This window comes from Lagenorhynchus albirostris, chromosome 5, assembly GCF_949774975.1.
Source record: "Lagenorhynchus albirostris chromosome 5, mLagAlb1.1, whole genome shotgun sequence".
Lineage (NCBI taxonomy): Eukaryota > Metazoa > Chordata > Mammalia > Artiodactyla > Delphinidae > Lagenorhynchus > Lagenorhynchus albirostris.
In genome coordinates, this window is record NC_083099.1 from 144,419,120 (window position 1) to 144,433,180 (window position 14,061).

At 63.4% G+C, this 14,061-nt stretch overlaps 1 protein-coding gene across 1 annotated transcript; it reads right to left on the reverse strand.

The window, feature by feature from the left end:
* Window positions 1-1,075: 1,075 nt before the first annotated feature.
* On the reverse strand, window positions 1,076-12,051 carry POFUT2 (protein O-fucosyltransferase 2). The gene is made up of 9 exons (XM_060151093.1): window positions 11,871-12,051; window positions 10,328-10,578; window positions 8,212-8,356; window positions 7,511-7,621; window positions 5,020-5,086; window positions 3,035-3,160; window positions 2,570-2,750; window positions 2,295-2,418; window positions 1,076-1,291 (listed from the first exon to the last, which is right to left on the reverse strand). Exons 1-9 carry the CDS (start codon window positions 11,999-12,001, stop codon window positions 1,138-1,140), a joined length of 1,290 nt encoding a protein of 429 aa, XP_060007076.1. The 5' UTR covers window positions 12,002-12,051; the 3' UTR covers window positions 1,076-1,137.
* Between the last annotated feature and the right edge of the window lie 2,010 nt (window positions 12,052-14,061).

Genomic DNA, 14,061 nt, shown 5'->3' on the forward strand with positions numbered 1-14,061 from the left:
AAACAAAGAATAAATATCTCGCGGATTCACCCGGCACGGCGGTGACACCGCAGGACCCCGCCGTATGATCAGAGCCTCTCTAGAGCTCAGGAAGGAGACACGGGGCGGCTGCAGCCCAGACTCATGGGTTCTGCAGGGTCGCCAGTCACCCCAGGTGTCGTGGGAAGTTGGGCGCCTAGTTGGAGGGGACGGGGTGGGGCCCCAGCAGTGCCCTCACAGCAGCTCCCTCGTGGCGGCCGTGAAATCCCAACACAGGGCTCTGCAGACCGGCCTCTGCCCCGCAGCAGCTGGTCCCCAAGGTGCCTTCCGAGGCTGGAGTGGCCCCGCTCCTCTCAGCTGCACCCCTGCCCTCGCGCGGGGACCACAGGGGCTCCGAGGATGAGCATCTGGCCACCCCTCGTACTGCTGTGGCCGTCACAGACCAGACAGCCTGGACAGCTGGACGGACCCTGCAGACCACCGGCGGGGGCCCCCCGTCCCCGTGAGCACACAAAGCACCGGGACTCGCCAAGGAACGTTCCGATGCTCTGACCCAGGCAGTGGGGGCGGACGGGGCCGATGCTCTGACCCAGGCAGTGGGGGCGGACGGGGCCGATGCTCTGACCCAGGCAGTGGGGGCGGACGGGGCGAGGGCATCACAGGCCCCCAAAGGCCTCAGACCGGCCCTGTGATGTGGTGGTTCGCCCGGCGTCCAGCTAGCACGGGGTCCCACGTGGGGAGAAGGGCAGGACCAAGGGCCCTGCTCTGTGGCCCAGGGAGCGGCAACACTGTGTCCGCCGCCCGGGACACGAGCAGCCCAGGGGCCAGGCCTGCCCGACGCTGTGGGAGACCTTCCAGGCCAAGGTCAACAAGGACAAGCCGGCACCTCCGAGGCATCACGGGGGCCTCGCTGGCCGCGGACACACGGTTCCGGATCTGGAGCCAACAGCCCGCATCCCGGGGAAGCGGCGGCGCTGGGTCACGGCAGACAGGTGGGCCTGGGGAAGGCAGGACAGACGCAGCGTGGCTCCGCAGGGCTCCCGGGCCTGAGACCGGAGAGGGGACAGCCTGCTGCCCAGCCGGGGGGTCCCTGCCCCGGCTGGGACACCTGTCCTGAGGGCGGCTGCGAGCCCGCGTGTGGGGCGCCCGTGGGCCGGCTCAGTACGCAATTCTCCAGTGCGTGGGCTGCTCGCACGCCTTCTCCTCGTCCCCACAGAACCGGTTGTATGTCGTCTTGGGGTCCAACCCCAGGATCTCTCTCTCCTCGTGAATTCGAAAAGAGAACGTGGAGACCGAGGTGCCGATAAAAAACCTGCTGAGACACGTGAGGTCACCGGGGCTGCGGAGCAAACCCGCCAGCCACGCCCACCCGCGACCCCAGGCGCCCCCCGGCCCCCCAGCCCAGGCTCCTCGGCCGGGGCTCCCCGTGGCCCACCGCCACCAAGCGGCCTGGGCTGCAGGAGCCCAGGGGCCAGGCTGCGGCCGCCGCAGGGGCTCGGGTGACAGTTCCCGCACCGGGGGCAGGCTCCGGCCACTGCTAGACCTCAGCTGCTCGGGGCAGGGGCTCAGGGCCAAGCTTAACCTGCCGCGCAGGCCTTCCCGCTGAGGGCGGAGCCGCAGCCGGAGGAGGAGGAAACTCCCCTCCAGGGACGGCATCTCGGAACACACGTGCTGGAGGTCTGCTTCCCGTCACCGCCAGGCCTGAGCCCAAGGCAGGCGGGGAAGAGCGAAGCCCCGAACCCCATACCCCCGCCCCCCACCAGCAGAACCTCGGGGCCGAGGGGCAGGGCCCAGAGCACAGGGCGGGGCTGGGGCTGCTCCCTGCAGCCCTGGTGGGGCTGAGTCCGCCCTCAGCCCTCTGCTCAGCCTGGAGGAGGTGTCCCCTGGAACGGGACAGGGCACACCTCTACCTGGTAAACCACACACGCCCCTGCACCCAGCACGTCTGAGGATTCTGGAAGGAGAGGGAAAATCACCTACTCTGCTCTGATTGTCCACTTTCCTCCAAGTGCCCGACTCACCCCAGCCTTGCTCTCCCAGCGCCGGGGGGCAGATGAACCCGAGGAAGCCCCAAGGCCCGGGCCCAGGTCCCTGTGGACAGCTTGCCTCCCATGACAAGGACGGGACACTGGGCAGGGCGCCCCGCGGGTGCCCGAGAGGTACCTGGTGACCAGGACTCAGGGGCGGGAGGAGCGGGGACGGCCCTGCCCCCAAGACAAGACGCGGCAGAGGAGAGGCCCCGGGTGAGGCAAGGAGGGCCGAGCTGGTGGTCTGCACGTGAGGACTCAGCCTCGGACACGCGCTAGGCTGCTCACCGGGCGTGTGCGCAGACCCACTGGTCCACGATGGCGACACCCCCGTCCTTGTAGAGCTCCAGCTCCTCCCACGTGGGTTCGAACCGCACCATCTCGGGCAGCAGCCTCCGGAGCCCATCCAGCTCTGCAGGTGCATCACGGGAGGTGACGGGGCCGCAGGAGACATGCGTGTGCATGCGCTCACACTGCAGGGCCGTGGGGGGAGGGGCGAGGAGGACAGGAGCGCGACCCCCTCCCATTAGCTGTAGGAGGGACAGGCGGATGGAGCCATGTACCCTTCCTGGCGGCGTCCGTGGCCACGAACACCCTGTCCAGCTGGTGGGTCTTCATGAGGCTGCGGATCCTCCTCGCGGCCCCCTCCAGGCTGGGCACGTCCTCCCTGTGCCCCCAGGTGAAGTCCTTCCTCCTCAGGTGGACGCCCAGGTATGGGCCCCCCAGCGAAGAGCCCAGCTGGACCTGGTGGAGGAGGACCAGACAGGCTGGTGCCGATCGGGCGGGACGCGGGGGGCCTGATCGGTGCATCTAGGGACCGATTACTGGCCAACGTCCCTACGTCTGCACCAGGACGGGGGCTCCCTGCTGACGAGCGGCATCTCTGGCACCTGGGGCAGTGCGGCCCGGCAGCCCTGCGACAGACAAGGGTGTTCCCGTTCTGCCCTTTCCTGAAGGAGGGGATTAGCTGTGAGGCATCTAGAGACAAAATGCATCCCCCCGCCAAGGATTACAGAGGTGGGGTCCACCTTCATCTTGGTCCAGTCCTCCTCGAAGGGGATCCTGTCGGCCGCATCCGTGGAATTCAGGTACCTGCTCCGGAACTCGTCCCCCACGGCCCGCAGGTGCTTGGCGAACACCATGCTGCGCCGGGTCTGCAGGTGCAACAGACCGTGAGCCCCTGCCCCGGGGTCCCCACCCGTCACCCCTCCCCCCTGCCCCGGGGTCCCCACCCGTCACCCCTCCCCCCCCGCCCCGGGGTCCCTGCCCGTCACCCCTCCCCCCCGCCCCGGGGTCCCCGCCCGTCACCCCTCCCCCCCCGCCCCGGGGTCCCCGCCCGTCACCCCTCGCCCCCCACCCCGGGGTCCCCGCCCATCACCCCTCCCCCCCCACCCAGAGTCCCCACCTGTCACCCCTCCCCCCCGCACCGGGGTCCTCGCCCATCACCCCTCCCCCCCCGCAGGTGCCGAGGGGGGTCACCACCCTTCAGGGCTGGTGGGGACCACAGTGCTGTCATGAGGCACAGAACCACCGTGTCCACGTTTTGACACTTCTGCGCTTCTGCAACAACCCGCCCAGGAGGCACCCAGGTCGCGAGTCCAGGGAGCAGGGTCCCACCTGGGGGCCTCTGCCTGCCCAGCCCGCCCACAGGAGGCATCCATGACCCCCAGACAGGGCAGACCCTGAGAGCTGGGGGTCAGGGGCTGCAGAGGGGGCATGACACCCATTTCCCCAGGTGGAGGAAGGACCAGACAGGCTGAGGCTGGTGACGACTGGGCGGGACTTGGGGGGCCTGACTGGGTCCATCTGGGGACTGATTACTGACCAACGCCCTGCAGGGACAGGACAGGACGCGGTCCAGGGACGGACCTAATCACATGCGGGGCTGCCCTTCATCGTGAAGTAGGTGCAGAGATAACAGAACACCAACTGCATTTTCCTGACAGCAAATACCACGTTTTTCTTTCTCAAATATTAGCTGCTATAAATAATAAACCTGCACCTCAATCAACAGACTTGGGAGCCCCTGCGGCAGAAAACACCACGCCCACCATGTGGAAATGGGGTGGGGGCATGGCCACGGGGCTCCGTCCACACCGTCGCAGAGCCAAGGTGCAGAGATCCAGGGAAACCGGCTCCCACACAGGGGCCTCGGGAGAAGGGACACATCCACCGGGAGCCCCAGGTGAGACGGGCACAGATCCCCACGGGGAGGGGGAGAAACCAGGCTGCAAAGTATCTGCCTCGAGGGAGCTCAGTGCTCATTTTTAACTTAAGAAAGCTGTAATCTGCCTAAACGCTTCTACCTCGCTCCAACAACGCACAAATGGCCCTTCTAAGACCAGTTTCTGCACAGGTCCCAGGACCCGGGGGAGCAGGCCCCGTGTCCCCTGCAGCCCACCCACCCTGATGCCCTTGGAGGCTCCCTCGCCCGGCAGAGCCCCCGACAGGCCAGGCCGACTTCACCTGGGTCCCCACCTTGCAGCCAAAGGCTCTTCTCAGGGAACGTCTGGCGCTTTTGCCAAACTGCTGCACCGGGCCCCCGTCGGCAGAACTGCGCCTCTTTTCCAAACCAGACGCCTGACGATTAAGCCGTCCCCACACCCAGGAGGACGGGAGAAGCCTCTCGCCCACCTGCCTCCCTGTCACTGTCTGTGCACCCAGAGCCAGCGCTTCCCCCTCAGGGCAGAGCCCGACTCCGCTATTAAGGACTCGGGGCACAGAACGCCCCACCTTTCAACGCTGGGGACACACGGCCGGAGCTCTAATTCCAGGTTCTGAACGCGTCAGCAGGAAAGGACAGCCGATGCGGTGCAGGAGGGGCCCGGGACGCCCCAGCCCGCTCCCTGGAGCACTCCTTGGGCAGGGGGCAACGCTCACCGGCGGACCCTCCCCCACGCCTGCTAAGAGCCTCATCAGGCTAGCCAGCAAGGTGGAAAACAAGAGCTGCTGAGGGTCTTGGGCTTTCCAAGACTAAACACATGTACAGAGGTGCTTGCCATGCGACACTCACGTCCCAGTACTCCTTCCCTCCATAGTGGTCGTGAAGGAGGTTTTCGGCTCGGTCTAACATCACGGACCTATTTTTAAACAACAAGAAAAGAAGGTCTTTATGTTCACACGCTCCAGAGAGCACTGTCATGTGGGAGGCCCTGGGCCAGGGAACAATCAGGGACGAACTCCGAGAGGGTGAAACCTTGCTGGGTCGCCTGGGTGCGTCTGGGCAAATCTCTGCTGAGCCTCTCACAGGCAGCTGCCTGCAGAAGCTGTCGATTCCTAAGTGGCTCTAAACATCGACAGACGCTCTCCTGTCCCAGCCGCTGAACTGGCTGAGCTACCAAGCTCGACTGACTCTCAACGCAAAAAACCCCACAAGTAAACAAAACGTGAAATTAGCAAACAGAACCCAGCAATACATTAAAAGGATGACACACGTGACAAATGGAGTTCACACCAGGGACGCAAAAACGTTCAGTATTAGAACATCTATGGCTTAACTCATCATGTTACTGGATAAAGGGCAAAGCCATATAACGATGGCTACCCCAAAGGAACAAAACTCAGTATTTACTCTTATTTTTAAAAATCACCTTAATGAAACAGACTCCTTATCATGTTTGTATTTCTCCAGCCAAAGCCAGCCCCTTCTTAAAGGAAGGCTCAACTCCCTCCTCACAAAGTGAGGGGCAGGAAAGGTGGTCTGCCTGAGCTAATCAAGCAACCTGAAGAATCAGCACAGGTGGAGAGGACCCTCCAGAAACAGGCCACGTCTGGGAGGCGGCGGCCTGCGTCTCCCCTGGGGTCTAAGAGCAGCGTGTTCCTCGGCGGTACACCTGACAGCGTCTTCTGCTGAATTTGCTACCAGGCCGCCTGCCCTTTACTCACTAATCTTTACTTAGCAGCTCTGCCTGTATCTGACCCAGCCCTGTACTGACTGACGTGACTGACAGGCTACAAGCACCTCCCTCTCTGGTTTGTCTTTCCATTCTGTTAACGCTTTCTATCGATGGACAAGACTTATTAATTGTAACGTAACTGAATGTATCAACCTTCTCTCTCTGGTTAGTGCTGTTCACATCTTGAGTTTTCTGCATGGTGGGGTTCCCCCACCCCCGTCCAGCCTCGTGGGTCTCAGCACCGCCATCTCCCCGCTGTCAAGCCCCCTGCGTCTTTCTTAAACAGTGGGGCCTCCGGGCACAAGTCTGTCCTGGGCTCAGCTCCCCTTACCCACAAATGGGACTCAGCAGAAACGGTCCCACAGCCCAAAGCTTCGGCCAGATCTGCTTTTGAAATGCGAACAGCTGTGAGATGAGTTGCGTGGGGCCCCAGCAGGCAGTGCCCTCAGCAGCCTCGTCTCTTATGAGGAGCTCGGGCCCCCCGAGCAGAGAAGGCGGCTGCTGCCTCCGGGGCCGGCCTGCGCTTTGCTGACACAGCCCGGGGGGCCGGCCTGGCGTTCTGGTACACTGGGGCCGTGCTGGACAGTCCGCGCCCTCCCGGGCCCCGGAGAGGACAGGAGGCCTGCCCTGTGCGTGCGCAGGCTCAGGGGCACCGAAGGTGGCTAACAGGAGGGGCCCTCGCAGGGTCCCCAAGTCCCCGGCAACTCACACCTGCAGGGAACTCCTAGGACACCTGCCTAGAAACCAAGCACGAGCCCCTCCTGAGGAGCCCGCCTGGCGCACCAGACCCTGCCACTCGCCCGGAACCCCAGCCCTCCCCGCTGACCCTCTGGTGGCAGGGCGGGCGGGCGGGGCCTGTGCGGCTGGTTTGCTGCTTCCAGGCGGAACCGGCCATGCAGACACACTCCCAACACGTGAGGCCAGGAGCAGCCTCCAGGGCGGTGTCCAGGAGAGGCCTGAGCTGGTCCTCTGACCACTCACAGCTCAGGCTTCGAGGAGGCCGGCGAGAGAGCTTGATTTCAGGGGTGGCCCCGAGGGGAAGCACTCCTCGCCCATGCGGAACCTCCAAGGCCAGCTCCGGGCTGCCGCCCCAGCCCCGGTCACTCAGTGGTCACTTCAAAACCCTCCCGGCCCCGCTGGTCCCGCTCTTGTCCCGGCCCTCCCCCTGCTGCAGCCTCACGACCCCACGGCCCTCATCCCCGCCCCTCTCTTACTGCCCGCCCCCTGCCCCTATGCCCATCCTCACGCCCTGCTGCGTCCAGCAGGCCCTGGCTCGCCCCACCACCTCGACAGGACCCCAGGGCAGGATCCGGGTGTAAATCCGACCCCACCGCCCACCAGGGGTGGGACCAGAGACCCCCGTCGTGAGGCTCAGAAGCACAGCCGCTCCAAGCAGCGCCGGGAGAACAGCCACGGCCGCCCCGCCTGGGGGCTCCCCTGGAGCCCAACTGCTGGCCCCCCGGCTCGAGAGGCAGCGGTGGGGGGCGGCTGAGGTCTGACCCTCCAACGACGCCCGCGGGCCAGCGGGCAGGACGGAGCACAGGCACACACGGACACGCTCACACACGTGCCCTCGCACCAGCCATCACCCAGAGACCACACACTCACCGTGCGGACGTGTTTCTCAGGAGCACAGGGGCGATGATGGAAGCCGACCCCTGAACAGACAGACAGGACACGTTTAAACCCCGCGTCTCTTCATAACCCCAAAACCATCCTCTGGAAAACAAGACCCACGGCACCCGGTTAGTGCGGCTCTCTTTCCGCGGGCAGTAAGTGAAGTCGGGATGCACGGCCCGATCTGGATAAACTCAGCTAGTTCTCTTAGTTCACCAGTAAGTTTTCACAAGTTATTGGTCGTGATCACAGGTAGTGACCTTGTGGAAATCTTTAAAGAAACCACAAATTTCATCTGATCTGATGAGACCACGGAAGCTGTCTTCAGGAACCTGGACGGTACGATGACAGGAAAGCAGGGACGGCCTGGAAGCAGCCCGGCGGAACGAACGCTTACGGGCCAGGGCCAGTTTTGACAGTAACTGTCCTTAAAGCAGCTGTGCTCTCAGGAGCTCTGGAGCTGCTCCAGGTCTAGAACCGGATTACTCTGGTCCCCCGTGTGGAGGGCGCTTTGGGCGGGGCTGGGGAGGACACAGCAGCACTTCCACAGGCAGCTCTTCTGACGGCAGCTCAGTCTGGGGTGACAACACCGCCACGACCACGTTCAAGCGCGTTAAACAACACGGGAAAAGGTTAAGTGTGTCTCAGCCAGGTATTTCTAAACCAGCCTGAGTCCCCGAACGCGGTGGTACCTGTAATACTCGTGCTTGTCCTGCGAGTAAAGGGGCGGCTCGATGCAGGGCCGGCTGTCGATCTTCTCCTCCCAGGCCCCCTCCTTCCAGCCCTCTGCATAACCTTGCAGGACATAGACCTGGTCGATGAAGGGCCCGCCGGACTCTGCAGGAGACAAGGACCGACAGTAACGGTGACCACAGCACGCACTGCGGCGATACAGAGAAGTACCACTGTATTTAACGCCACCGTCTTCCCAAACAGGACTGGAAGAAGCTCATAAAAGCAGAGATGATGGAACAAGTGACCTCGGGACATGGGGGTCCCTCAGGGGACGGGAGGGCTGCCTGGGGGGCGTGTCCAGGAGCCAGCATCTCCTCTGGGCCGCTCAGCGCCCCAACCTCTTACAGCATCCGGCCTTGCCTGGGCCCCCTTCTCTTTCCAGCCACACCCACACGTCGCCGTGGGCGGGGCCAGTCCCCACGACGGCCGCAGGCTGCCCTCGCTCTGCCCCTCTCCTCTCCTGCACCTGCCCCCCTGTGATGCCTGGAGCCCATGGGGGTGTGCTCCTTCCCCGGGACCCCTGAATAGCTGACCCGCCTGGACCGTCCCCTCCGGGGCTTGTTCTTGACCCGTGAGGCCACTCAAACTGCATCTCCCCAAAAAGGATGCCTTCCCAGTCCACGGCCACCGCCCAACACTCCGCACCCCTTCCTGCTTTCTCGTCCTGAGGCTCTGGTCACTGCCGCGAGCGCTGCGTGTCCCCGCCACTTACTTATGCTCTGCCCCCGCCCCCAACAGGACGCCCCGGAGAGCCGCGGCCTGTGTCCGTCTCACCCACTGCTCCTCCCACACCTGGCGCCTCCCAGCCACGACTCGGCGACACGTGAAGATGTGCTCACAGGTGCAACGACAGAGCGCACTGACGAGAGAGCCACCGTGAGTGAGCCAGTGTCTCGTCCACACTCTCTCTGGCTTGAGCACGAGGCCCGGGCTCTGGGCTCCTACGGCGGGGTGGGGGGATGCAACACCGGGGCTGAGACGCCGGCCTGGAGGCCTTCCGGGTGTGACGCCCCATGCCTGTCCCCTCTGCAGTGGTAAACCTGGGCTGGTCAAGGCGGGTCTGTCACCTCCACACTGTCACCCGGGGGCTTGGTCCCCAACCCCACTGCCCGGCCCGAGGGACACGGCCTGCAGAGCGGCAGGGATGACAGCCGTCTGCAGTCACTAAGCACCCCTCGTGGCCGAGGCGCCACCGCGCTGGCAGGTCAGGGGCCGGTCCCCTGGGCGCCAGGGCCCGTGCAGACAAGGCCGAGCCTGCTTCCGGGCTGAGTCGGGTCAGGAAGGTTGCTCCCCAGCCGCAGGGTTTGCCTCCCCAGCAGGAGTGCGGACGGCAGCAGGTCATCCGGTGGCCCTGCAGCCACAGCGGAGCCCCACGCGGAGAAGGTCCCCGCGGGACAGGGTCTGCGGTGTGGTGAGAACAGAACCTGACAACCTGCGGTGTGGGCCTGGCGTCGGGGGCAGCAGCGACGCTCAGGCCGCCAGGCCCTCACACAGCAGAAGCGCGAAGACCACCACTCGGGAGCTGTGACTCGCTCTCCCGGGCTGCTCCAGGGATCTGGGCAGAGGTGTCCCTGACTGTTTATGTCTTCTGAATAAAGCAACAGTGTGCTCTAAGTACCTTCATTCTAGGAAATCTTCAACCCTTTCCTCTTAAAAACATGAAAATGAGAAGGCTGTCCAGAACCACATGAGACGGGATGTGTGGTCACACGTCTCCTCCAGCACCCAGCCAGCGCCACGCACGCAGCGTGTTTTCCTTCAGGTAAGACCAGCCTGGCCTGCACAGGGGGAGGCCTGTGGTCCTGCCCCCCCAACCACAGCTCCAGCTCACCAGGCGGCCGGGGTTTTCGGAGGCAAGGGGACACATGGCTCACATGCTTCAGATCTATTTCCCTAGAAAAACTATGGAAAGGTCAAAATCGCCAGTAGTGCGGGAAACGGAAGCAGGGCCCCTAGGCAGAGCAAAGGCCCAAGAGGAGACGGCCCCGCTGGCCGAGGGCTCGGCCGGGCCTGACGTTCACGCCCAGACCAATGCCCGCGCGGCCCCAGTTACAGGACCGCCGCCCACCTCACCTGCAATGAACTGTTCGTACTCCATGACGGGGATGTTCCTACTGAGACTTGGAAGATCGAAAAAGTCGGACCAGGGAATCCGGACCTGGCGAATGTCGGGGCTCTTCCAGTGGTAGAGGCGGCCCCAGGGGGGCAGTACCAGCACCCACTCCTCAGTCTTCAGCAGAGTCTTCAGGAGGGAGGCGACCCGGATGTACACGTCCCTGCGGAGGTTGAAGCCCTCCGGGGGGTTGACGTCGTACAGAAGATACCTGGCAGGGAGGGCAGGAGAGTGCTTCTTCAGGGCCGGGCTCCGCACAGAAAACCCAACACCCCACGTCCACGGCCTAGCGCGGTCAGTAGCTTCTGGTCTGTAGTGTGGAGGCAGTGGCCCACCCGTTTCCAGGGGACCAGTCACTTCAAGAGCCCGCAAGTAAGAGCAGAAGACATCTCAGCATCCGTTTAACCACCAGCAATAATTCACAGCTAAGACCAGCGGAGTCTCGCAGGCAGAATCTGAGCGCTCACCCTCCAGGGCTTCTCAAACCTCTTAACGGTGACCGAGGACCCCAAAGGCTACTGTTTATGTGGGTTAAATCTACCGATGACTCCTGATTTAGAATTTAAAGCAAGAACTTTAGAAAAGTATTTATGAATTTCCTTAAAAATAACAAAAATAAACGTATTACCTTTATCATTAGTATTTCCAAATTTCCAAATGAAAAATAAGTGTATTTTTCAAGACAAAAATCATGACGGACAAGAGCGGCACTGTTTTTAATTTCTGCAAATCTCTTTTTGGTCTGGTGATTGCTGGGTTCTCCCGTCTGCTTCTCATTCCCTGTGTTATGGTAGCACAGGCCAGGTGGTCCCTGGTAAATCTCCACAGTAAACCCTCGAGAGAGTGTGGGCAAAAGGTCTTTCTACGAAAATGGCCTGGCACGTCAGGGATCCCTGGACGCACTCTGAGAACGGCTGCCGGCTGCCGTATGTAAAGCAAGACTTCTCTACACAAGCCCCAGGCAGGAGACCTCAGCTTCTGCTGTGTCCCCACCGCCCCCTTCTCTGCATCTCCGTTACTGCAAACGAGGCCATGCTGTGCTCCCTGGCTTGAGCCTCCAATCCCCCAAGCCTGCCAGGAAGAGGCCCATCTACCATCTTGACACCCCGCACCCAGCAGTCTGTTTTCGGTCAAGCCCTCAGTAACTGCTGAACGGCACCGACGCTTGTCTCTTACCCCGAGACTTATCTATGAAACAACCCACACCTGGATGGGACGGATATTCTCCTGCAGGGAAACAAAGCTGGGCTTTCTTAAGAACCGCCCCATTCGAACATCTGATTCGGGGGCTCCTCGAACTCCAGGCAAGGCCCGCATCGTGTAACAGGCGCCCCCGGCCTGCGCGGACCTGCAGCCTGCCCTTCCGGGGGGCTCGCGGCCCCAGGCCAGGGGTCCCGAGAGGCGAGGGGACAGCGAGGCTCCACCGCTCCGCCTCCCGGCCCTCCGAGCCCCGCCTCCCGGTTCGCCGGGTCCCTGCCCACCGGCCCAGCCGAGAACGTTTACCGTCTGCGGGACGCCGCCCCCGACAAGATGTCGGCTGCCGACTGGCCTGGCCAGAACTCCTCGCCCGAGGCCGAAGTCAGCGGCCAGGATACCGCCCCGAGGAGCAAGCAGAAGACGCCGAGCGCCGCCATGGCCCCGGGCGGTCACGTACTTCCGTTGGCCGTGCCCCGCCCCGGAAGTGCAGCCCGCCCTCGTGGAGAGCGTCGTCTGTACCAAGGCAACGCCACGGGGCCCACCTAGGGCATGAGTCCTGCTAGATCCCGAGTCGGGGCGTTGCTGCGGCAGAACGGGCGGAGCCGCTGGGGGCTGAGGCGGGGCCCGGCCGAGGGGCGGGGGCGGGACTGATGGGCTGGTGGACTGGGCCGGGATGTGGGCGGGGCCGAGACGGGGGCGGGGCTGCGCGGACGTCTCCTCCTGCGGGCCGCGCCGGGTACAGGCCGGGGCGGGGCTGGCGCCGAGGGCGGGGCCACGCGGCGTGGGGCGCAGACACCTTCACCTGCGGGCCGCGCGGGCCTCCGCCTGGGCTCCGCTGCTTCCCCTCGCGGCGGGCGCGCACAGGGTCAGCGTGCGGGCTGCGGAAGGGCAAGCCAGAGGACTGACCCAGGCCCGCACGGCTGGCCAGGTGGGTTACTTGAGCCGCAGATCCGGCAGGCCCGCCCGACGAATGGGTCCCAGCGACTCCAGCCAGTGCAGCCACCTTGCCTGTCAGGGCTTCACTCTCTGATGGGGGCACTGGGGGGCCGTATGCAGGACGAAACCAGCTTCCACACCTGCTTGCTCGCCACAGACCAGACCAGACCAAGGGCCCTACAGCCCCCTGGCCCGGGAAAGATCACCTCGGGGGCTCTGGGAAGTCCAGAAGCCTCCAGTGTGCAACCCCCCAGCACCCTGAGTTCCCCTCTCCAGGGACACAAACAAAACCCACGTTCCATCCTTGGACAAGACTGAAGATACCCCCTTACAGACCTACATGTTCTCTCCAGGATGGGTGGCCTGTATGCAACCCGCCGGGAAAGGGGGGGCCTTTCCCTCACCCCTGAGAGCACAGAGGCCTGCAAGGTGGAATTCCCTGCCCGGCCCTCCTCGCCGGGTGCCCACAGAGCTGCAGCCACACAGGGCCACGAGTGGCCAAAGGCAGCCGGCCCCTCTCCTCCATCGCTGCCCGGGAGTGCACTGCCCACACTGCTGGGCATTTGGGCCATGTCGGAAGAGCAACAGGTATTTTTGTGGGCAAATATTTGCTCTTTTGAAAAGATTTGAATGCAAAGGGATGAAGGATACACTTTTTCTGTTGCTCTGGACCCAAACTGAAGCCAAAGCAGGTTTTAGAGAGAGAGTCACAAAACACCCGGCAACCAAAGATCACGCTCCCCAGCAAGGGCCGCAAGAGCAGGGCGGCCCCCGCCCCTCCCACTGGACGTTGGGAGCTGGAGCTCCAGCTGGGACAGAGCTGCCGGAAGACCTGTGACCTCCAGTGCAGGTCCTGGCCCTGCTGCAGGACCCTGGGGCCAGCATGGTGACTGCCCCGCTGTTTATTCGCAGAGGTCTAGGGGCCCTCTTTGGCCCCGCCACCATTGCTTCTTCTGGAAACACCCCCTGGTGAAAGAGTCCTAGGGACAGGAGAGCCCCGCGGGGCGCCTTGGGGCTCCCGGTGCCAGGCATCCGCTGCCCAGTTCGTTATCTGAGGGAGGGGCGCCTCCTCTCCATGGGCCCCCCTCCCTTCCCCTCCCCTCCCCTCCCCTCTCCTTCTCTCCCCTCCTCTCTCCTCCTGTATCTCCTGGTTGATCCCCGGATTATGGTCTTTACCAGGAATGACCCAGGAGAGGTTTTATGAGTCTTTAAGAGAAAAAAAAAGATCTTTATACAAATAATTGAAAGTAGGTTCCTTCTTCCGCCTGCACCATACTCTTCCGAGTGGTTAAGGTTTGTTAACTGGGTGTCAAGTTTCCGAACCCCTCACCTCTGAGAAAGTGCTTCCTCTCACTCCATCCCCAGGTGCGTCCACCTTCCACCAGCAGCCTGAACACCCACAGCGTCTTGGCCACAAGAGGGCAAGAGAGTCCTTCCCCAAGGCCGTCGGAGGGCGTGGAGGCAGTTAGAGGAAGGGCCCCGCCCTGAGGCTCCTGGGAGCCTCCAGAGACAGGAAGGAGCCGGTTTGGAGCTGGGCCCAGCAGGGGAGCCAGGTGAGTCC

Excerpts from the sequence above, each read along its gene's own strand:
- POFUT2 (XM_060151093.1), bottom strand. The coding sequence starts at position 12,001 with ATGGCGGCGCTCGGCGTCTTCTGCTTGCTCCTCGGGGCGGTATCCTGG. Across the intron at positions 7,622-8,211 it reads GACAAGCACGAGTATTACAG|AGGATGGTTTTGGGGTTATG; the intron begins GTACCACCGCGT and ends CTTGTTTTCCAG. Across the intron at positions 2,419-2,569 it reads CACGGACGCCGCCAGGAAGG|AGCTGGATGGGCTCCGGAGG; the intron begins GTACATGGCTCC and ends ATGCACCTGCAG.